The following is a 24,917-nucleotide window of genomic DNA, read 5'->3' as shown; positions in this document are numbered from 1 at the left end:
TTCTGTCGGGATCTGCAACTATTTTTGAACAAAATGAAAAGTGGGCAAAGGGGGGTAGGTGGAAGTGCTCAACCGACCGGGTGGTCTGGGGGAGCTACCTCTTGGGGGCACCTCCCTTGTGGCCGACCCTACCCAGAGCCCTCCCCCTGGCCCCCCTCCTGCCCCCATGCTACATGTTTGGTCAGCTCCTTGAAGGTCTTCCTTCTTTGAAAAAGAAACCTGTGAGTGTGAGAGTCTGTCTTGCCACCAAGCCAAGCGATGTGTGTTCCCTGGAAGAACTTTCCACTGCTCTCTCTCGCTTCTGGTACCTGCTAAGTCTCTGCGGGGCATGAGCTCAGTTAAAGAAAGGGTCCAAGTTTTCTTCCATGTTGACATCCGGCACCAGCTGATCCGACGCCTCCTTAGCACCATATCCTGAATTTGAGACGCTAAAATCTGTAGAAAACCAAGGGTGGTCCAGAATTTCCTGGGAGGTCAGCCGCTCTGAGGGCTCCCGCCGCAGGATGCTGCGGATGAGGCACTTGGCCTTGGGTGACAGAGTCTCGGGAATGTTGAACTGGCCACGCCGGATCTTGCTGAAGAGGGAACTGGGCTCAATGTCATGGAAAGGGTACCGGCCTACCAACATGGTGTAGAGCATCACGCCCAAGCTCCACACGTCGGCGGCTTTGCCCGAGTAGCTGCCACTGGTGTTCAAGATCTCGGGGCTCACGTACGCGGGGCAGCCGTGCTTGTCGGAGAGGGAGTCATCGTCTCCCCGCAGAATGTAGGCGTCTTCCAGGCTCTCCAGCTTGACCCGAGTCCTGCAAGAAAAGCAGGAAAACGTGAGTTCCCGAGGGTGCTTGAAGACACGTGACTCTTCCTGCTCTAACGTAGCTCCTAAGATCCAACTCCTGCTGTGAGTCTCATTCATTCACTCACTCATTTGTTCACTCAGCCAACCAAAGATTACTGCATGAGCACCTCCTGGATGTCAGTGGCTACTCCACGACCACGGACTCAGGAGGGAACAGACCTCCTCGAGAAGCTCATAACTTAGCAAGGGACTCGCACCTTCAGCCTGGAAGCAAGTCACATCACATCACTATCAGCCCCTTTTAGTGACAAGAGATTAAGTCATTTTTCTCAAGCTCACAGCTGAGTCATGACAGGGGCTCACAGGACTTGAACTCAAACCTAGTCAACAACAGCACTTTTGTTAAACATGGAGGATTTTACTATCCTGTTGTACAGATCCAAACATCGAGGCTCAAAAAAAGTAAACTTTCCCAGAGTCTTTTAGCTGGAAAATAAAGGACTCTTGACTCTGCATCTTCCCAAGTCAACACTGTTACTCCTTCCACTCTACCAATCTGCCTCTTTACGACAAAGGAGAAGTCCCGGACTGTTCCCTCGAGAGTGGACTCTCAGCACCTTGTCCTTTTTAGGCAGACATCCTCATAAGTAACCCAGTTCTCACTGAGACTTCCTGTTCAAGTTGCCTCCTGTCCTGGCCATCACACTCCCAGGGCCTGACCCTTGAGGTGAAACTTATTAGATTACTTGTTTCCTCCAACTGTGCCAACACATCTCAGATTCTGATTTCTCATGTGGGCACCTTGGTGTATGGACGTGTTTGTGTGCATGAAGGAGAGTGTGTGTGTGTGTGTGTGTGTGTATGTGTATGTAAATAGTGGCACAAGCCCAAGGTCATCCTCCAACGCATCACATTGTTCCCAGTCTTCTCCATGCCATTTTAAGTATGACTGTTCTGGCTGATGAATGTACAGGACTCTGTTGGGTGCTCTGGGAGGAAAACAGCCAAAAAATTCCAAATTAAATGAGTCCCTGGAACCTAGCACTCAGCTTTTCATGGCAGGGTGGATATCATCATTGGGTATAAAACAAATATTCACTAAATACTTTTGGAAGAGAGGTGAATTCTTAGAATTATAAATTCCTAGTAAACCAAGTTGAGAATCAGGAGTTCCAAGTTCAGTAATCAAGACTGAAGACTTAGCCCCAAGCTCCAGGCTAAGTGTTCTCTCCTTAGCCCAGGAGCCTCCTGGGAATCCCCTGCGCTGCTGGTCTTTGAGTGGAAAGTTAGCAATCGCTGCCCTTTCAGCCTTTGAAACTGAAATCCTCCTCCTGCTCCTCTCCTGGCAGAACACTCCCATGGGGAGGAGCTCCAGGCATTCTCAGGCCCCATGGATCCAGCTAATCCCACAGCATCACACTGACAGAAGGTTTGGCAGGAAAGTGGCATGGGACAGGAGGAGGTGTAGGAGTTGGGGGTCAGGACCTCACAGTGAGTACCCACAAAGTCCAAATCACTCACATCAGTTGGGTCCTTCATCTCAGAAGCACACACCAAAGCATCCACCCCATGTCCTGAGGTGGAGGATGAGCTAATGAGTGGAGAACAGGAATGTGCTGGGAAAAACCACGATTTGGCCTTAGTCCTAAGTTAGGGATTGTGACCCTGCCTCTTTCTCTTCCAACTGGCCTTTCAGTGCTATCCCCACAGAGAGCCAAAAGGGAAGGGAGGCTCAAGTTAACCAAAGGAGAGTGACCGGAAGCCCAAATTACGACAGACTACTAGGCTGATTCTCAAATCTCATTTTGGATGCAGGGATTTCAAAGACCGAAAAATAATTACTTCCTTCTACTCATTCCCACCAATGAACAAGAAATATATGTGAACCAGAGACTCTAGATAACACATACAAGAAAAGGGTTCACTCCTCCACAGTTTTAATAATACCTGTAAGTTTCTAAAGGAAAGGGCTTAGCTTTAGGCTGATCATTCCCAACTACTCCTATGGCCAGAGGCAAAGACATTCTCTTGATCTCAACATGAAGAAACTTGACGCAGCAGGACAACAGCTGATGGCAGTTCCATTACACAGCCCGACTAAATCCAGGAATTAAAACTCGAAATGCAGGCACATTTCCTCCTGAATAATTCCTGAATGAGATGCCTTTTTATTTCCAGTACCTAGCAGAGTGCTAGTTCAAAACATTGAAGAACAAAGCAAAACAGGTGGAAAATCCATCACTGGGGACATATAGCAAAAATGGATCTAAAATCTGTATTCACAAAGGACTCTGACTTTGCACTGTCGGAATTTAAGAGTGGAAGAAAAAGAGATATAGTCTTCCCAAGGAAATAAAAGACAATGCATTTGAGATAACACTCAAAAAGAAAGAAATGTTTGTAGGCTCTAGAAAAGGTGCTAGACAGGGAGGGGTAGGAAAGTGACTTCTCGGTCACACTGCATCTGACCTGCTGTGTAGCTACACATGAGTCACCCAACCTCCCTGTGTCTCGCTGTCTTTGGATAAGGAGGCCTTTTCTTTTAAGTTTTATTTTTGTTGCTGTGGCAAAATTAACATGACTTAAAATCGATTTAATGTTTAAGTGTACAGTCCAGAGGCATGAAGGACATCCACGTTGCTGTGCTGCAGCTGAATGAAAGGCTTTGCTCTTCTGCCACTTTTAATATCTTTGGATTCTATAAAATATAGCAACACATCTTCTCTACTGGCTCAACCACTTTCTGTATGTTTTCTATACACACCCATTTTCTATATACACACATTCTCCTCTCTTTATAGCAAATGCTCTATAAAAACAGGAAGGAGCTAGAAGCACTAATCTGGAATTCAACTGATTAAAAAGAAATCCTCCTTTGGCTTTTGCCAATTGAAAATGGCAGGTGGCGCTAATCACACCAGCCTCCTTGACAGTCTGAGACTGGCGGTGAGGCAGTGACACCCCAGGAGCGGAGGGGTGGCAGCTACCTGCAGGCACGGTGGGTGCTGTCTGCAGCTCCTGCCTGGCCAGACTCTCCACTTCCAAGTTCACCGTCTGGGCAGCAGAGCAGCCATGGGAATTGGTACAGTGAAAATAATAATAAAGTTGAGCCCTCCCAGATGTGAGACAAGGTTGGGGAACCAAGGGATCGAACAAGGACCTGGAATCTGAGGATAATGTTTGGGGCTGGGTCCCTCTGCCAATCCCCTGTAGGGAGCCTCAGCTCAGCCATGTGGGGGCTCTGCGTTCCCCAAGGAGGCAGACTGAATCCCTCGCCGCTCAACCACATCTGTAGCCCCACTCCCGGACTCTGTTGCAGCCTCTTCGTGGTTTCTCAAGTAGGAGGACTGACCACAGGTTGTCCCAACACCCCAGCTCAGAACAGCATGACCTCCCCATCTCACCCCTGCTCCCCTCCTTCAGGGCTCTGCTGCCAAGAACTTTAGTAAAGAGATCTTCCCTGAGCATCCCACATAAAGGGATCCTTCCATCCCCAAGAGGCCCCGTCCACCGTTGGGTGGTCTGTGTGATTCCTGGGGTCATTTCAGGGTGACAGCCTCATTCCCCACATGCAAGAGCTAGTGGGAGGTGGCAGAGGTCAGGCTGTGAAGAGAAGCTGATCACATCACTGGTGTAGCCCCGGCACCCAGGCTAGTTCCCAGCGCAGGGCAGACACCCAACCCAGAACACTGCTACACTCTTGGGGTTTCAGGATGCTCGCCCTTTAGAGAACAATGACCCCAGCTTGCAGACCTGGCCAGGAGGTCACGCGTAGGAGCCACGGAGAACAGGCTTTGTAAATTGCAATGCGCTTGAGGGTGGGCGACAGACGTGGTTTTAGGGACTTGAACTACGACTGGCTTGGCCCTTTCGGGGACAGACTTCATTCTCTATGCTAAGCCAATCTAAAGTCCCTTTTCATTCTTATCCCTTCCAGGTCACAATCCTAATCTCTGACTTTGTCCTTCAACCTGCTAACTACAGCCACCAACCACCTGCAGGTAGGGTGACGGCACTTTCCTCCCAACTCCTCTGCACTGGATCCTTGAAAAGTGCCTTAAAAATGGTTAATGACCCCCCCTTGCAAAGTTCACCTCTCCCCCCAACCCCAAGACAGGACTGGGTAGCTGTGCAAACACTTGGTGCATGCCAGGGTGAAAGGCAGAGACCCCGCCCACCTGCCTGCCTCTCAGCTGATCTGTCTGGGTTTGGCCTCCTTCTCCCCCAGAGGCGGGGCTGCCAGCAGGCGGGGCTGGAGCTGCTCACACCCCTCAGCCTCAGTGGGCGGCCACCCAGGAGCCAGGCCGGCTCGAGCCTTGAAGTCAGAAACCTGTGTTCAAACTCTGACTTTGAAAATTACTGAGCACCGAATACATCACCGCTGTTGCCCCTGTGCTAGGTATTTATAGACTATTTTCTCTTTCAAGTCTGTAAGGCCTATGTCCGAAGCAGGAATCGGTCTTCTGTTGCGCGGATGCTGAGGCTAAGGATCAGCGAGGGCGAGCAGCTCACAAGCCAGGGGACTCAGCTCCCGGGACTGGTGCAGGGAGCACTGTCCGCTGCAGGCTGTGAGCAGCCAGCCTCAGGCCCGCCCCACCCACCCAAGCACCCAAGGAGGAAACCACACCCAGGGTGTCTCGGTCAACTAGGTTTCATCAAAATAGGGTGCACATGTGGCCCAAGGTCAGGGAGTGGGTTTGGGGGGCAGGAGCCTGCTTCAGCTTAGGAGTTTATGCATCCCTGGCCAGGGACAGAAGGAGGGGAAAAGCATCTAAAGAAAGAGCTAGGGAGGATGTGCAGGGTTTGCTCTCAGAACATCCTGAGCTTGTTTACATCACTGCAGGGGTCAAGGCCAGCACCAGACTGCTTCCTCAGGCAAGGACCCTGGGGGCAGGGAGGGCACAGCACATCCCTGGGGACCTGAGGGAGGTCAGACAGGCAGCTGGAGTTGCAGGCAGGTCCCCAGGGATAAGCTCAGGGCAGGGCTCCCTCCCCTGGGAAAAGAGGACCATGGCCTGGCCGCCCTCTCCTCTGTGGCTGTGCAGGGGCCCCGGCGGGGCATGGGTGTGTCAGGAGGAGAGGAAATGAATGGTCTTTCCCCTTGCAATGTCCCCTTAACAGTCCAGGGATTATGAATTTTCTAGGCAAAGAAATCAATTTTTATTAAAAAAAAAAAAAATCAAAGCCTCAGTGGCCCCAATCATTCAAATGCCCCACTCGTTATCCAGGCACCCGGAATGGCGTGGGGGAACAGACGTGACAGGACAGCCATCTTCTCAGGTTCTGTGAGGACTAAATGAAACAGGGTAAGTGCAGCACCTGTCACAGAGCCTAGCACAATAGAGCTATACAAAATGGTGGACATTCTCATTGATCTTATTAAGACCTCCACCCCCCAACCAGACAGATGAGCAAGGATGAAGAAACACCAGCCTCAAGCGGATGCAAGTGGAGGTGATTTCTGTGACCATGTGTCTTCCAGGCCCTTGGCAATTGTTTTTCCCTCTGTCTGGAATGTTCTTCCTCCAGCTATGTGCCCAGCTCACTCCTGCTCACTTTATTCAGTCCTGAGGTAATCGGAATGGGCTTCATGGAGGTGGTGGTATTAGAGATTGCTGGAAGTGACAAGTCAGGGGCAGGTGGAGACTTTTCTCACCAAGAAGCTGTAAATGATGGTGGTTATCTCCTGCAGCTTCTCAGAACAGCGAGCCAGGAGGTGGAAGCTGGACTAATTTGGCCCAGAAGCTGCATCCCTGTGGGTATTTTGCAACCTGTCCCTGGCCTGCAGCACAGCCTGCTCTGCTTTCCACCTGTGAATGAACAGACTCCACTGGGGGCAGCTTGTGTGCTCACGGCTGGCTCAGCCCCTCGCCAGGCCCGTGTCATGGGATGTGGGGCCAGGAGAGAAAGCCAGGGACAGCAGGACTGGCTCCACTCCAGCCTCCCTCTGTGAAGCCACCACACGCCCAGGGGCCTCGCAGCATGATGACAACCCACCCACCCTCATCAGGGGCAGGAGTGGCATCCTCGCCCTGTGGGCCACGAAGTCTAAGTAAGAGGTGAGACCACAGGCTCCCTCAGACTCAGTTTCCCTCTGAAGAAAGAGAACAAATAGTTGCATGGTCTCCAGGGGACTCTTCTAGCTTCTAAATTCCTGCAGGATTTTAAGTTTCCTTTCAATCTTTAGCTAGATGCCCCTTGATGTCTTAGCATTTTGTAAAGATTTGTTAAAGAGAATTGATTCAGCTAAAAGGTTGAAAAATAAAGTCTGCGGCATACAAACAACAACAACAACAACAACTTTAGCTATAGAAATGGCAACATTTCTTACCTGACATCCACATAATCATAATACTGTAGAGTAACAACAAAAGCCACGAGGAATGTAGCAGCTACTAAATGCCCAGCCCAGCCTCTAACACAACAGAAAGGTGTGTACAGACTTCCCGAAAAAGAAGGAAACTGAGGCAAACAGAAGTGAGCGTCCTAGGAAGGGGGAGTGAAAACACAGAGATGGAGCCCATGTCGAGAGGATTCTGACGCTCTCTGAACGACACCCTGGCACCGATGTCACAGATTTAACTTAATGTGAGAAACAGAGAAACTTCTAAAGGGAGGCCCTGGGTTTACAGACACAAGTCTGCCCACGCCACATGTGCTCTACTGAGCTGGTGACATGGATACAGGTGACTGCACCCGCCCACTTACTAGACGAAGAAACTGAGGCACAGAGGCAGACGGGACTTGTCCGGAGCGCTCCGCGAGCTGGCGGAGCCGGGGGCCAGGGTTCCACCCCAGAACTGCGCTCACCAAATGGAGAGCTCCCTCCAAAATATCAAAACAGCTACACCAGCAAATCATGCTTTGCTTTAAACCTCTAACCACAGCAGGAAGAGATCAGGACAGGGTGGGCCGGGGCGGGGCCCCACCGGGAGTTCAGCCAGAAGATGTGGGCCTGGCCGGGACGGGAAGTCCGGTGGCCCGAGGTCAGTGGAAACCGAGAAGTCACTGACGGTGTCCCGTGGGGCGGGTCCCAGCAGGCAAAGGGTCAAGCGAGCAAGGTCAGCGGCAGCCAGGCCTGGCCTGGCCCTGCGCTCCTGCGAGCTGCCCTTGTACAAGCTGGAGTCCCACCTGGGCCACGGCTGGTGGGGCCAGGGAAGAGTCGCCCCAGCCTCAGGGGGCCACGTTATCCTGCCCTGGCCATCCCAGACTGCCAGTGACCGTGGCTCCTCTCATTCTGTCCTGCACGCACAGTTACCTGAAGGTCAGCTCTGACAGCCACGGATGCCCTGGGCCCTCCAGACACAAACACACCCAGCTCCTGGCTCAGGCTGGTCAGGCTGCAGGCAGGCAGGCAGCTGGTAGAAACCAGCAGGGCACACACTGAGCGTGGGGTCACAACAGACTGTTTGGGGGCCCAAGGAGAGGGGCTCAGGACTCCCGCAAGGAGCGCTCCTCTCATTACCTTGCCACAATCCGGGTGATGAGGGTCTCAGCCTCGGCTTGTTATGGGGAGAACAGCGGCTTAGAAAGACGGAGCAACTTGTGAAGGAGACGGCGCGGCTAGCGGGAGAAGCCCGGTCCAGCTCCGGCACCAGGGGATTCTCTGGCTGCTTCCCCCAGCAGCGGCCCCCAGCCTGGAAAGGTCTGTGCTGCCTGCGTGCAGATGCACATCCGTGCCTGACTCATCGAGGCCGCTGGGAGAAGGGGAAGCCATTCCACCTCAGACGCCTTGGCGGGAAGGCACCGCAGGAGAGCAGCGCCGTCTCCATAGGAACAGACAGGGAAACCCTAGAACTGGGATGCGGCTCTGCCTCCCCATCCATACCCCATCCCCCTCGCCTCCCCTGCATTTAGACCTGGCTCCAGAGGATCCCCCGACTCCAATCAATCAAGTCAGCCTTGCAGAAATGCTTCCGAAGGTAACCTACTGTTCTGCTGGACAGCCCTGCCCCGAGGGCCCACCCAGTCCTGATTCCGCCAAGGTTACTGCTGTAACCTACTGCTGACTGACTGCGGAGGCTGACTACGGTTCCAGAACATTCCTATCCGTACACCACTGGCGAGGGAAGAGCAGAGCTCAGGCCAGGTCCCCCACCAACCAGGGGGCCCTGGAAGCTGTCTGTCCACACTGGGCCAGACGGATGCTCCTGGGCTGGGGCTCCCCGAGATGGCCCAAGTCACTCCCTGAAGCATTCAGGGGATTTGAAAACCCTGGCTCTGTTTTGGTCCTGCCACTAACACGCCACAGGAAGAACATGCACCCCCACCCCTTTCTGCATCTGTATCTTTAAAGATAAAGCTGTTAAGCATAAATCCCCCCTTCCACCCCCGCCCCCAATCCCACTGCCTCCCCTTGGTTCCAGCCTCCTCTGTCCTGGAGTAGATGTCCCTCCTCAGCCACAGAGCGCTTCTAGGATACAAGCTGACCCTGTCCTGCCCTGTCTAGAAAAACTCTTCAGTGGCACTTTCTGGATTTTGGGTCAAATTTGAGGTCACAGACATGTATACAAAGTGCTAGGCCTCATGTCTGCCCCCCTGTACCCTGCAGCAGCAAGTCCTCCCCAGACACTCTCTCACCTTTGTTACACCTTCTGGCCCCTTCTCCTTCCCTACCCCATCACTCAAACCGGCCCTGTGATGGAGCCCACCTCCTCCCTGGCACACCCATTCTCTGCTGGAATTCTGCTCCTCCTGCCCCCAGACTAGAGCCTCAGAAAAATATTCCCATCAGGCAAGTACTCTCCAGAATCAATTCTTACACCTCCACTGTGAGTTCTTACACTAGTGTAACAGGGTGCCTCCCCTCCCTGCCCTGCAACACCAGCACTGAGTTGTGCATGGCAGGTGCTTCATCAACAATTTCAAGATAGTCAGGTCTCCTGGGCACACACCCCAGGCCCGCCACCGATTAGTTCTAAGACCCTCAACTGTAACACGGTTGTAACAACAGTGACTTACTTATTGGGTTTAAATTGGTAGATTTAAATATAGTAGTAGGGCCTCCCCAGTGGCGCAGCAGTTGAGCGCTGGGTGCAAAGCTGCCCACAGCCTCTGCAGTGCCTGTTCGATCCCCGACCGACGAGCAAGCGTCCCACATGGCGCGCAGACCTCTCCTGCCACCCACTGCTCCCCTCAGCAGTGTACCTCGGTCCTTCTGCCTGTTCTGCTCCCAGCTATGGCTCTGGTGAATTCTCTCACCCTCCCGCGCTTCTGACTGTACCCAGTGCTTGTATAAATAAATAAATCAATCTCTAAAAATAAATAAATAAAAAAATATAGTAGTGATTAGAATTACGGGAGTTAAGTGTCTCACTGAGATCAGGCTGGTCCATGGCAGACCCTGGATGCTATTTCACCGAACACAAGTCCCTGCGGGCTGGCCTTCCGTCTCCCTTGGGCTGGCACTGTTCTGTCCCCCTGGAAAAGCACTGACACAGAACATGTGCTCAACGACTATTTGTTGGACAAAGAAATGGATGGACTGGGGCTGACAGGAGGCTGAGCTTATCAGCTGGGGCGCCACAGCAGCCTGACACCCACTTCTTTAAGTCCAGGGAGGGCACCAGGGTGGATGCACTGTGCTGGACGCGCCAGGCTGATTCTCTCCAATCCACATCCGAGAAGGAAGGTCAAGGCCAGACGGCTAAATGGAGGAATCAAAAATCTTACGCTGCTCCCTTTGGGCTCAGGGTCCCACTGCAGCCATCAGCGTATTTATTACACATAAATATTAATAGTAAACAGCCCAGCAGACATCCTGCAGAGATACCTACAGTCTAGTCTGTTTCTATGCACACAGAACCCCTAGGATGTCCTCCCTGCTCGCTGTGATTCAAGACTCCTTCATAGACAAAACCACTCGCCCTTTAGACACTGCTGAGGGGGTCTTAAATAACGTCACTCTGCAAAATTCTTGAAATCAAAATGGAAAGGTTGGGTGCACTTCTCACTCGATGTGAAACTTGGAAAGTCTTGAAACGTGTCTAGGTGGGAGAGACATGATGTCTTCAGGGCTTCCTTTCTGGGCACCACCTAGTGCCAAGGCGGTGTTCTTACGCCTGCCTCTCTCATCTGCCCTTACAGTCCACTCTGAAGAGCTAGGTCATTCGTGCAAGGTCCACCATGGCCTGGGAGCAGTGAGCAGATGACAGCCTCTGCCCCCAAGAAGCTTCCAGCCCAGCAGGAGAGGAAAACAGTCTAGATACATGCACAATTACAACAGAGGGGAGGGGGCCTCCCCGGTGGCACAGCAGTTGAGCGCTGGGTTGCAAAGCTGCCAGCAGCCTCTGCAGCGCCGGTTCGATCCCCGGTTTGATTCCCGGCCATCGGGCGAGGGTCCCACATGGCACACAGACCTCTCCTGCCGCCCGCTGCTCCCCTCAGCAGCGTACCTTGTCAGTCTGCCTGCTCTGCTCTCCCCTCTGGCTCTGGTGAATTCTCTCACCCTCCCGCGCTTCTGGCTGTACCCAGTGCATGTATAAATAAATAAATCTTTAAAAATAAAATAAAACAGAGGGGAGGGGCCTCCCCGGTGGTGCATGGCATGAAGTCGCAGCACTATGAAGCTATCTGCAGCCACTACAGCACGAATTCCATCCCCGGCCAGGGAGCTGACCCACATGGTACAGCAGACCTCTCCTACTGCCCCCCTCGGCAGTGTATTTCAGTAGATCCTCCTGTTCTGCCCCCAACTCTGTCTCTGATGAATCTTCTCACCCCCCACACCTCTGGCCTGTACCGCAGTTCTTGTACGCATAGATCAATAAAAAATAAATCTTTTAAAAAAAGAAATAAAACAGAGGGGAGACGCACTGTGAGTGGGAGGGGGTCATACATACACCATCCTGGCAAGAATTGGGGGGTGAGCACTCCCCTGGGGTGGGCTGTGCCTGCAGTACCAGCAGTACATGAAAGGGATCTCAAAGAAATGAGGGCATTTCAGGAACTGTCTCCTTCAAAGCAAAGAGGTGTTTTCCTAAAATACAACGAGCCACAGCTTAAAATAACATAAATGGCTATTAATGAAAGGAAAGCAAAATCGCACCTCTAGGGTTCCTGGGCCTGCCCACTGCACTTGGTTAGGTCTGATGCCTCCAGAGAGGCAGGAACGGCTTGCAGCGCAAAGGGAAGAGCCAACACAGGTGCAAACACCTTCGCAAGAGCCCTGACCTCAGTGAGTGGCAGAGGGAGGGGAAGACACTCCCGCCCCGTGGGGAACACGGGTCTGTGCCCGGGCAGATGGCATTCATTACACTGAACTCCCCAGGGCACCGGGTCCCTACAAAGACTCCCAGCTCCTCTCCTGCAGCAGCAGGCACCGCTCAGCTTCCACAAAGCAGAGGAAATGAAACCTATGACGTCAAGAGATAAAGATCTTTTCACCAAAGAAGAAACACATACAGAGGCAAGTTGCTCAGTTCACTTGGGGTATTTTTGTGCAATGAAATGTCAACACTGAACCATGATGAGGGGTGGGGAGGGCGGGGGGCTTTGTTCCAAGGGGAAGAGCTATCAAGAAGCCCTGGGCAGGGCTGCTGCTCCAACAAGGCACTTTCTTTAAGCAGGGGGTCTGCAGCCCCAGGGTGTCTGCTGCTCTGCAGTGCAGCAGCCTGAGGGCGCTTCACACCCTTACCCAGCAAGCTGGCCAGGGCCCAGGAGGCCACACCGGGCCCTACTAATGCGGTGCCAAGCTGGGTGCTTACTAGCATGGGCGCCCATTATGAGGCAAGTCTTCTTGCTATTTCCACATTGCAGATGGAGCAATCTGGGCAGGAGAGGGGACTAGGCCAGGGTAAGCTGAGTGTAGGAGTAGCCTCTGCCTATTCTCAGGAGTAAACGGTTCTCCCCAGCGCTGCCCTCCCCTTGGCTCAGGTGGAAGCCCGGCATCCGGGACGAGCGCCCAGGCACAGCATCACTCCGGTGCCACGAAGATAGGGCTGGGGAGTGGGCCCAGCTTTTGGGGTTTGGGCATTGCCCGCTACCCAATTCAGGGCCCCAACCCACCCCCACTCCCAGGGCCATCTGGGACCTCACTGTAGAGACGTGAGGTGAGGGTATGTCAGCGTGACTTAGGGTCGGAGCTTAACTTCCTCAAAATGCTGCTCAGGACCTGTGGGATTTAGGTTTTTCCCTTTCATTAGTGCAAACAATAGGACCGAGGCTGGGCCCTGCAGAAGCATCCCAGGGGACAGAGAAGTAGCGGAGCGGGGTGGGGACAGTGTGGGGAGGCCCCAGGCCGGGTCCCTCAAATGCCTGGTGTCCCTAGAGTCCCTTCCTCACATATATTTCATGCACCTTAAGTCTGTGCTCCAGGATGACCTTGCACCCACCCCAGCACCGATGCAGGGTCGCCGTTCCACAGAACGGACTCACCCATGGACTTGGCTGAGAAAGGGGCCACATGCTGCCCGCATCCCCAGCCCTCGCCACCCCCTCGGCTACAGTGATGCTGTTAGCATTTCTTCTCTCAGGAAACTGCAGCTGAGAAATCTTACCTGACTTATCCCCAGTGGCAGAGTCTGAATTTGCAGCTAAAACAAAATTAAAGCGAGTAGCAGAAGCAGAAAGAACGGAAGGTGCCGCTAATTCCCAGGCGGGAGGCACGTCACGTGGGATCCTCACAGGAGTGGGGTGTCACTGGGTGTCATAACTGAAAGGCGCCAGTGCGAAGCTGTACTTACAGTGCTGGCAGTCCCACGAGTCCCCGCAGATATGGATTTGGGGTTCCGGACAGCCCAGAGGTGAGAGAGAGCAGGTGTGAGCCCACAGCACAGGCAGGTCACATTCTGGACCAGGTGGGGAGCAGCCAATTTCAATCCCTTTCCCGAGCATCAAAGGAGAAGCAGCCCCGTGGGGGAGAAGGCTGACGTGCAGCTGTCTGGACCGGAAGCTCAGTGAGCAGCACTTCCAGAAGTCTCTTCCGTGCTCACCCGTTGCTTCCCCTGCCTAAGGAGCCAGGACAGACCCAGACCTCACCGCTTCGGCTTCTCGACCCCAAAGCCCTTCCAGCTCCACACACTGAGCCGCATACCTTGGGCATCATCAGAAGAGGACTGTAGGGTAAGCTAAAAAAGCATCAGGCTTTTCTGCCCTCCCGTCATCAGGATAGATGAGGGAACCCTGCGGTCCCGAATGCATGCCTGATGGCGGCACCTGGAGCAGGGTGTGGGCACATGTAGATGGGATTCACCTGGGCTGAGACTGTGCTTTTTAAGGGCGGAGTCATGGCGACGCCAGAAGAACAGAACTACCAGAAGGAGCAGAGCCACGAGAGAAGTGTAGACCACCAGAGAAGGCCGGAGAGCCCAGACAGAGTGAAGACTTGCTGGGTGCCCCCCAGCACCCCTGCCTGCTGTGTACCTGGTAAATCCCAATAAGAGCCTGAAAAGCCACCAAGGACAACAGGACTCCTTTACCCTGTCTGCTCAGGTCACAGAGATCCTGCTCCGTGTCTTCCTGCCTGTAGGGTAAGGTAAAAAATCAGGCTTCTCTGCCCTCCTGCCATCAGGATAGATGAGGGAACCCTGTGATCCTGAATGCATGCCTGAGGGCGGGCACCTAAAGTGGGTGCACCTGTGCTAAGACTGTGTTTTTAAGGGCGGTGTCACGGGGATGCCGGTAGAAGCCGAAAGAGAAAAAGCCCAAAGCAGAAGCAGAGAAGGCCGGAGAGCCCAGATAGAGTGAAGATTTGCTGGGGGCTGGGAGGCTGGCAGGCCTCCCAGCCCCCCAGCACCCCTGCCTGCCACGTACCCGCTGAACCCCAATAAAAACCTGCAAAACCACTGAAAACTCTGACTCCTCCTTGACCCGGTCTGCATGGGATCAGAGAACCTGCTCAGTGGTCCCGTCCTGCCCTTACACTGCCGCTACAAGGAGGAAGCACTGGTCTTCCTGAAATACCTGTCCATGGGCTCCTGTGCATGGGGATGGACATGAGGGTGACCACGAAGTGCTGTACAGAGGCCACTGAGCAGGCCAGAGCCAGGGACTGTGCCAGAAACTCACTGGCAGAGGGGAGCAGAGGGCGGAAGGAGAATTCTGAGTGATAAAACCAGGGCCTCACAATTTACAGTCAAATAAATGCTCAAGGAAAAAGATAACCTGGCAAAAAATCAATAGCTGGGTGGAAGAAAGTTCCTCTCACCTAGGAATTTGGGGGGAACATTCACCACATCCTTGCAAGGGGAAGCAACTTCTCAGAGCCGCCCAGAGACACCTGGCACATCTGGGGACGGTCCGTTCACTGGAACTTTGGCAGAGAAAGTGCTGGAGTGAATTGATAGGTTTCCAAGCTGTGTGACCTTGAGCAAGGTCACTTACCTCCTGTGGCCCAGCAGCTCACCAGCCAGCTGGTCCCTGGGGAAGCGGGTGACACGCATGGACTCCGGTGCTCAGAGTCCAATCACATGATGAGTGGTTGCTACACATCACTGACATTTTCATTTTCAGAAGGAAAACCTCTTGGACGTGCAAAGGCTTGAGCACGGACATGCTGGCTAGAGTGACGTGTTCTGGCCTCACATCTACATCTCTTCGTTTCTGAAAAGGTCACGATCTCTCATAAAAGTCAAATATAACTCTGGTGCTGTGGGCCCTGGGGACCCTCCTCCTTCCTGGGATCTGCTTCCGGGGAGCAGAGCCAGGGAATGGAAGCAGGGACCCTCGGCCCCTCCAGCACCCCCTCCTGCTTCCACCTTCTTCAACCCAGGGGCGTCCACCCGACCCCTGGTACTCTCACACATCCTTTGGTCCACCCCACAAACAGGCATTACCGGGGCAGAGCTGTTCCTGGACCTACCAGCCCTGAATTCTTCTCTGAAAAGACACAATCAAAATGCTCAGAACCACCGAGCACTTGGCAAGAGCATCCGCTGTCCTCACACCCGCCCCCGCCCCAAGCAAAGACATTTCTTAGGACTCATTTCATGGGAAATACACCCTCCCTTCTGCTCCTTCCTAACATCTGAGGTATTACCAAGCTGTGCCTGAGCGTCCTCATCTACAAAATGGGCGTGAGAGGATTCCTTTCCAGTCAGTGGAGAGACTGAGGTTAATGAATTAAGTGATAAGTGTGTAGGAGGACGTCAGAGAGGTCACCACCTATGACCTCTCATTTTTATAGTTTGTAGTTATTCGAGCACCCAGAAGCTGGACCACAGAAAAGCCAAGTGGGTAATTTTGATGGGGGGCTGGGTGCATATTTATCTTCCAAATGAGAGTACTCAAAGCACACACCTGAATGTTATAATTCAGAAAAGCCTTAGTCAATAGAACAGAGCCAGGACAGTAAGGATGAGGAACACAAGGCTGGGTCATGACCCCATCTAAGGTCGCCACGGGTATTACAGGCAAAACCAGGAACTAGGGGCTCCAGGCTCCAAGGACAGAAGCATCTGGCCTTAGGATAGCCCCCTGCTTCAGTGTCATAAAAGTCACCCTTAATCAGGATAGTCAGTGCCACCCAGGCAGATAACACCCTTCACTGGTGAACCCACCTCTGTGGGTCTAGGACACCCAGCAGGCATCTGGGCTTCGTATATTCAGCCGCGCTATAAACACTCATGAAATGTGTTCCATTGGGGTAAGTAACAACTGGTCCTTTATCTTGGCTAACCCTGACCACTTCCCAGACATTTACTCCCCAATTAGCTCAAATCCCGAAGGTGAAAAAACCAAAGTGCCCTCCACTGGATCTCGCTTGTTTGGATACCAGCTCTAAAAACAGCCTAAAACTGGGCCTCCCTAGTGGCCGAGGGGTTAAGTCACAGCAATATCACTGCTATGGCCTGAGTTCGATCCCCAGCCAGGGAGCTGACCCACATGGCGCAACAGACCTCTCCTGACTCCCTGCTGCTCCCCTCAGCAGTGGATTTCAGTGGATCCACCTGTTCTGCTCCCCACTCTGTCTCTGGTGAATCCTCTCACCCCCTGTACCTCTGGCCTGCACCCCAGTTCTATGCAAAAACAAATAAATAAATAATATTTTTAAAAATCTTAAAAAAATTAACTATCACCAGTCACTGGGATCAACAAGCTAACTAGAAGTCAGGTCTTGCTAGCAAGAGCCGTGCCAGACACAGATAAGGTACTTGAGACATGTCTGTTGAGTGGAAGCACAACATGCACTCGCCGTGTGCTCAGATGGTCCTGAATAGCGCTGTCAGCCACAATCCTAGTGGGCCAGGAGGATGCCAGGCAGCTCGAGAAACCCGTGACAACGTGTTTGTAGAAACACTAGAACAATTCTCGGTACACAGTCAGCGATGAATATAAATCAGTTGCCTCCACTCTTCTAAAAAAGCACATTCTTAAAAAGCAAAAATTGTCTTGGATGAGTTTTCACAAATGAAGTAGCTGGAGGAGGTGGGACCCTCCCGGGGGTCACTGAGCAGAATGAAATGATTTAATGGAAGAATAATGAAGGGGACCCAGATGCCAAGCATCCTGTCCAGCTGTGTCCTAAAATGACTGAGACCCTCATGTGGCCAAGGTTTGCACTGGCAGTTTCCTCACCTGGGATGCTGGTCCTTCCAAGGGCCTGAAACATAGACCTTTCAAGTCTTGGCTCCAAAATCATCTCTCTTATAAAGCTTCTTAACTCTCCCAGTCTTCATTAGAACTGACATCCCAGCCCCCAGTTTCCATGGTACCCAGAGCATAACTTCGCGTAGGGCCTGTAACTCTTCCTTGATAGGTGAACTGACTAGCCAAGTCACCTTGCAACCCAGAGTACTAAGCATCGTGATCACAACACATGAAATATACTTAGGAGATACCTATTACCTATGAATACAACATCTGTATTTCTGTATATATCTTGAAATAAAATCTCTAATTTTGCAGGTAAGAAATAGCTATACGACTGAATTATAAGTGAGTCATGCCAGGCAGAGAGACTTCTGAAGTTCAGATTTTTAGAATACATTGAAAATGATGCAGCCACCTTGAGTCCATGACGCCAAAGCACAACCAGGTCACAGAAGAGCGAAGCATCTGCCCTTTCTGCATCAGATGACAGCTTTAGAGTCCTGATGACTGATTTTTCAAAGGGCACTTAGAACATTCCAGTAGTCACCCCCCCCTCTGGCTTTCCTTCTTCTCACCAGGACCAGAGGCTGCAAAAAATGCCCACCCCAACCTTTCCAGCCACCAGCTCTGAGCCACCCACCCCAGGACGCAGTCTGGCCGGGAACGAGACTCACCTTTCTTCATCCTTGAAGATGAATTTCCGCAGCTTGAGATCGCGCAGCACCAGCCCCCCGTCATGGCAGTGGGCCACGGCCGAGGCGATCTGGTAGAACAGTCTGGCCGCCTCCTCCTCCCTCAGCTTCTTGCAGGTGCGCACGAAGGAATGCATGTCCCCATAGCTGCGCTCGAAGAACACATAGGCTTTGGTCTCTCCCAGGATGATCTCTGTGATTTGGTTGATGTTGCTGTGTGCAGACAGGCAAAAGCACGGGGCCAGGGACTCCTGGTAGCAGCTGATGTCAAACACCTAGGGCGGGATAAGAGACCAGGCGTCAGCGGGGCCTGACACAGCCGAATCTCAGAGGGCACACACCTGGCACAGGTGCCACAGGTACAGGCGCCGCGGCAAGGAGTGTGCTGAACTTGGACCCAGACCTCACTGACCCGGCCTCCCAGAGCTCGGTGGCCTGGAAGAGCAAGCACTTGTCCCTCTGGGCCTCCACATCCCCATGTGTAAAGTGGGTAAATGATACCTGACTCACAGGCTGGGGAGGATTCTACTAGAAAATGAAGGCAAACCTGCTGTGTGGGACAGAATGCACTACACTAATGTAAGTTATTATTTTTTTCTCTCTACACCCATTGCCTGTTTATAGAATGAAGGACAAAGTTCGAAAAAGTGACCGACCCACGCCAAGCCACTGAGCACACCTACTACCTTCCCAACACCCACAAAAATGGACATCAGCCCCGCACAACAGCAGGTATACATGCTTTGTGCTACACATTCTGTTGTACCCCAGGATACAGCAGATGGGCAATTAATAGATTAATTATTTAAACTTTGCCCAAAGGTGACCTTACACAGCACCCTTATTTTATTGATGTGGGAATCCAGGCTCAGAGAACAGGTCACACCCAGCCCCTGGCGGCAGCACGGGGAATAGGACACACTTCCCTTTAACAGGAAGGCAGCAGACACTCCTTTCTCTACTCCCTGCACAGGCTTGAGCTCAATGAATCTGTTATGTAATGGTTTTCTATGAATCAAAATTAGCCTGTGAAATGCCACCTCATTGTGGAGGCTATTTAAAAAGAATCCACCCTCAATACCTTTTTGTAACAGACCTAAAAGGAATTAACCTGGCAGAGAATTTTTGAGGTTATAAGGGAAAGCTTTCATTCATTCCCAGACCTCCACTAAATTCCAAGCCTGGATTTGGGTGCCGTTTAGCTCTGTGCCTGGGAATGGGGGCGGCTGATGCTCCGCTAGGCCTGCAGGAAGGAGGGGGCTTTGCTAGAAGCATCCACCATCAGGAAAGCTGGCCTGGAAAATGTCCAAATATGAAGTCCGGTCCCTGCTCACCCACCAAGACTGTGGATGAAGCAGATAAAGCCCGGGGGTCCCTGCACCTCCCTCCTCTTCATAAACTGAAGACCTTGATTGAGAATGTCATTAACCTTTGGAGGGTTCTGCCTCCCACAGGAGAATCTGCTGAAAGCTGTCTCCTCTGAGTTGACAGTGCCCCTTTGTGAATAGAGCACTGGCTCTGTTTGCGTGGGCAACTCAGCTTTCTAAAAGCCACCCAGCAGCCACAGGCTGCCCTTTAGGAATCCATGAGTTAAATCACTCTTAGTTCGCTTGAAAAAAAAAAAAAAATCTGCGAGTCAAACAGGGAAAGTAAGTAGCTCAGGAGGCTGGTGCTCACAGCCCGGCGAGGAAGCAAGGTAAGGTTGTGAATGAACCATAATGAGGCAGTGCAGGAAAGCCGCACAGCTGCTGCCACTATAACCTAGAATTTAAGAATGAATACTTCACCCTCTCCAGAGACCACAAATCACACTGTGATACTGTCAAATGATGACCTACGAGCGGTGACCTCAGAGGTCCGTTCAATTAGGAATCTGAAATGCTTGAGTCAACTTTAACACCCAGACAGCAGGCAGCAGAAACCCAGGAAAGCCTCAAAAATTTCACAGAGAGAAATAAATGCTGTGCAGAGGCTAATGTAAACACTCCGTGTTATGTAATGAGGGTGATGTGCTCTGAGGCAGCAGGCTGCGGGCTCTGTCGCCAGGGCTGAGGGAGTTGGGGTTATTTATGATGCACTTCCTGCTTCAAGTGGCATTTTTTTCAAAAACAAAATCAAAGGTGATTTTTGCTGAGCGCCTTTAGTCTGTGGTCCTGCCCCACGGCTGAAAAGCTAAATGGACACAGAGTCAAAAGCCAAAAAAGACAACATTGATGGCAGCTTCAAAACGCAGCCACCCCCTTTGCAGAAGAGACCAAATTCCAAGATGGTGGACAGAGTATGAAAAATAAAGCAAATACTGGTGTTTTCCCAAATGGGCAGCAGCCAAAGTTTTATTAGTAGCTGTAACAGGCATTTATGGGCTTGGATTGGTATTTAAAACCATTACCTTCAAGTGCAAAATCAAGCCATCAGCCTGGTTGCCAGCTTCTTTTAAATGTTTAATTTGGAGCCTTAGTTATATAATGTGACAGTTCAGATAAGACACTAAGATTAGACCATCATTAATAGCATTTGCAAAAAAAAAAAAAAAAAAAAAGCCCATTCTACCAAGATAGTAATTATGTCAATCTAAATGGTAGCTACCAGCATTTCCATGAAAGCAATAAACTAAAGCCCCCCTAAATCTCCCTTCCTTCATTTGCCTAGCTAAAAGTAGGCACCTGGAGACAATATACAGGCCTGATTGTTTGAGTTAAATCACCCCTCAAATCTGTCTCCCCACATAGTGTCCTATAGAAATCTCTATATCAATTGGCATCTTTGCATTTATCTGCTTTTGCAAAGAGCATTTTTTTTTTTTTTTTTTGGATCAACCCAGGGCTAGGAGACATGGACTCTACACTCAAAAACATCAAAAGGAACTTGATTTAACGTGTAGATTTCACTGAGCCTTGCAGGCAGCTAAGGAGTCCACAGTACAGATCTGAGGGTAGATCCTAGAAACAGCCTTCTAAAACCACTTAGAGCTTCCCAGGATGTATTCAGCCATGCTTGCATAAGAAGTCACCCACATCACCTCTGCTAAAAAGGCAGGAAAACAGAAGCCTCTGTGTCTTAAAGGGATGACCTCTGTCAAGCAGAACAATGATACTGCACTTAAATCCACTTGCAGCCACACAGTAATTGGTGAGGGCTGATTCAATCTTTGCAATAACTAAACCAGCAGATTAAGTACAGTTCCAGGCCAGAGAGCAAGTCTACCAATGACATTGTAAGGTCAGCTCAAAGTGAAGTATGTCTTGAAGAATCTGAAGGGAGGAAGAAAGAGTAGGGGCCAGATCACCTCTGCTTTGAGACAAAGAAAAAAACAGCAAGATGTTCTTGCAGAATTTGGCAACAGAGTTCCTGGACTTCAGCCTTTGAAAAATATTAAAATACTGTAGCCAAGTTGAGCAAAAGGAGTGAAAACACTCACTGCTGGGTGATTGTGCATATTTCCTAGGAGAGTGGCAGCTCTGAGGAATTCATTCATTTCAAAGGATGACTACCCTATTGTATAACACATAGATCTTCTGAGAATTCAATCTGGTTCTGAATAGCCTCGTGAATTTTGGTTAACCAGGCACAGTGGCTCTGGGTCCCCAGTCACTTGGAGAAGATGCAAAATACCAAAAGCTCGTCGTACATGCAGAGAGTGATATTTAAAGAGTCTGCTTTTCCCCTGAGGTCTGAACTGAACAATTGCAAAACTGACGGGAGACATCCACAAAACCCATTTTTTACAATGAAACACTCCAGTGCCCTATGAAAGAAAGCAAGTCCACACAGCAGTCTGTGGTTAGTGGTGAAAGTTCGATGCTTTCTGTGCAGCAGGGCTGTGCACAGGGCCTGCTTCAAAGACAGCAGGGGTCTCCACTCCCCCCACCCACCCCACGAAAAAAAACAACAGCGAGCAAATCTAAAATTAAGTGACAATGAATTCTTGATCTATGTCCAATTCCTGGGTGGCGGCGGTGAGCTCTACCGGCCTTTTTTTTTTTTTTTTTTTTTGTGCTTTGCAACTATTCCCCAGTTCATTCCCTTGTCTGGAGCGCAGGGGGTGCACACAAAGACACACACACACACCCCAGTCACTGCGCAGGGTCAAAGACAAAAAGGAAACTGAAGTGTCCATGTCTGCAGGGGCGCTGCAAATTCTTGGGGCTCCAAACGCTGGCCTCCAAAAGGGGCAGGCAAAGGTGTGTGCCGGGGCGGGAGGCGGGGCGGGGCGGGTGGCGGGCAGCCAGGGGAAGTCTGGAGACGAGAAAGACCCAAGGAGTCACTATTTCCTACACCCAAAGGTGCCCTCGCGGCTTTGATTTCCACCCCCGGCCCCCCTTTTCAAGGCTCCAGGCAGAAGAAAGCGCTTTGTGCACCGCTCCCGCGCGGGCCCCGGCGCTCGGCCGCAGGGAACACCTCCGCGCGCCTCCTGCGAAGGGCACCTTGCGAACAAAGGTTTCCCACCTGCGCGCCGCCAAGAACAATGGCCGTGAAGCGAACCAAGTCACCGGCGCCTTAAAATTAGCGGGGGATCCCCTGCTCGGTGCTGGGAGGGGAGGGGCCGGGGCGCCCCGAGGCTGCGGGACCCGGCCGGGCTCTGGGGCGCTCCACCAGCCCCGGCGCGCCCGCGTCCCCGGCCCCCGCGCGGTCCCGCCGCCTCCCCGCCCGGGCTCTCCCCAAAACGCCCCCGCCGCGGCGCGCCCCATTGTCTGCAAAGGGCTAAAAACTTCGCAACTCGTCCAACCTGCACAAATAATAAAAAAAAAACCCAAACACAAAACCCTCGGAGGAGGCCACGGGCGATTATCCGGTGACTCTCCCTCCCCCGGGCTCCGGGGACAGGCGACCCCCGCCCGCCCCGGGCCTCTCCAAAGCGCAGGGAAATGTTTCCTAAAAAGACAAAAAAAAAAGCAAACAGCGAGCCCCGGGCTCCTTACCTTGCACACCAGCTGCTCCCCGCTGTGCAGATGCACGGCGCGGAAAACGTGGTCTCCCTCCAGAGGCTCCAACAATAAGTATTTCCCGATGCAAGAAACGCAATGCGACAAGTTGGGAGTCTCGGGCGGGCTCGGGGAGCCGAGGTTCGGGCTGAAACTCTGGTGGGGCTCGGCGGACCTCAGCGACGACAGCTCCTCGAAATCCTGGGTTTTGTTCCGCGCTCGCCCATATCTCGCTATGGTGATGGGGGTGGACCTGTGTATGTTCATGAGTGTGGGGAGCGCACACGACCCACAGGAAAAACCCGCTGGAGAGATGAGCCGCTGGCGAGAGCCGCCGCCGGCGCGCCCGTGCCCCGCGGTGCCCAGGGGCCGAGCGGGGGCGACGCGAAGGGGGCGACGCGGAGAAGGAGTTGGAAGCCCCGGGATGGGCGCCGCCGGGCACCTCGTCCGAGCCCGGCTCCCGGGGGTGCTCGCCCTGCAGCAACTCGGGTCCTTTTGTTACCCCCAGCGGCCGGCGGTCTGCAGACTCTCCACACTTTGTGTCTCGCGCGCTCTCCTCCCGGCGGGGATCTGGGCGCGCGGCCGCGCTGCCAAGGTGGGGAGCCGCAGCGCCGGACCCCCACGCAGGCTTCCGAATCGCAGACGGGGCGACGAGCGCGGCCGGGGCGCGTGCAGGCTTCGGGGAGCGCCCGGCGGCGGCTGGGGCGCAGCGCGGGAGACGCCAAACAAAAAGAAAAAAGGACAGAAGCCCGGGTCTCCCGGCTCGCGCCGCACGGCAGGCGGAATCCGCGCTGCACCCCCTTTTTTGGTGGAAAGGGTGGGGGGCGTGGAAGGAGGGGGTGCCGGAGCCGGTCGTTACCTACGTTTTAACTGTAGATGGCGTCTGAGGCTTTTCCAAGCTCGCCAAAGCGCTCCAAAAATTAAACAAACAGACAAAAAAATTGCAAGAGAGCATTTAACTTGGAGCGGTCAGCGCTGCCAACAAAAGACGGCAGCAGCGGGGCGCAGAGTCGGGCGCGGGCCGGGCGCAGGGACCCGGACAAAGCCGGGGCTCGGCCTCGGGCGCGGGTCAGCGCGGGCTCATGCTGGCGCCGCGGCCTCGCGCTCCGCTCGTCCCCGGCCGCGGCGAGAAGGGCGCGCGGGGACCCGGGCGGTCCGCGGTCTCCTGCCCGGCGGGCGCTCCGAGGGTCCTCCGGGCGCTGGAGAGGGGGTGCGCCCCGGGCCGGCCAACGCGCCGCGCTCCTGTCCCGCGGGGGGCCTGGCTCGCGCCTGGGGTAACTGGCGAGCGAGCGCTCGGGGTCCCCAGCCCGAACCCCCAACTGCCCGGCAAGGTTGGCTTTGGAGACAATTGTCGGCTTTTCTTCTTCTCCTTTTATGCTTTTTTCCTTTGCGCCCTCGGCGGCCGGCGGGGCGAGGGTCTGCAGGGGAAGGGGTGGCCGGCGAGCCCGAGGCCGGTGCCCGAGCGCAGCCTCCCGCACGCCCGGCGCGCGGTATTAATAGTTACTTACGTGGCCGGGATCTCGGGGCGAGCCGGGCCGGGTGTGCGCGGGTGTGCGCGCGCGCGCCTCGCTCGCGCCCGGGCTCCCCATTCAATGTCACCGGCACATTTCCACGAGCCTCCGCCTCCCCCCGCGGCCCCCGCGACTGGCTCAGCCCGGAGCCGGCCCCGCCCCGCCCCCGCGCGGGCCCCCTTCATTGAGCGGGGCGCCCATCAATCAAGCGCGGGCGGCCGGGCCCCGCGCCGCCCCCTGCGCTCGCCCGGGTGCGGGCGGCTGCCGCTGCCGCTGCGCCCCGGCCGCTCCCCCCGGCCTCTCCTCCAGGCTGGAAGGGCCAGACGGGTCCTTCCGCGCCCGGGCGCTGGGATCGGGGCGCCCCGCTGCTCCCCGGGACCGCGCGCCCCGCTGCCCAGCCGCTGGGCATAGGCGCCCCGGGCAGCGGCTGCCTAGCGGTCTCCCCGGGCGGCCTCGCGCTGCCTCC

At 53.5% G+C, this 24,917-nt stretch overlaps 1 protein-coding gene across 1 annotated transcript; it reads right to left on the bottom strand.

Annotated features, from left to right (window-relative positions):
- Nucleotides 1–334: 334 nt before the first annotated feature.
- On the bottom strand, nt 335–23,207 carry TRIB2 (tribbles pseudokinase 2; the record flags this gene model as incomplete). The annotated part of the gene is made up of 3 exons (XM_084234582.1): nt 335–803; nt 18,001–18,293; nt 22,938–23,207. The coding sequence occupies 3 exons, from the start codon at nt 23,205–23,207 to the stop codon at nt 335–337; spliced, it is 1,032 nt and encodes a 343-aa protein (XP_084090708.1).
- Between the last annotated feature and the right edge of the window lie 1,710 nt (nt 23,208–24,917).

This window comes from Talpa europaea (genome assembly GCF_964194135.1).
Source record: "Talpa europaea genome assembly, chromosome: 6".
Taxonomy (NCBI): Eukaryota; Metazoa; Chordata; class Mammalia; order Eulipotyphla; family Talpidae; genus Talpa; species Talpa europaea.
Note: the sequence above shows the minus strand (reverse complement) of the source record. Positions and strands in the feature narration are given on the sequence as shown.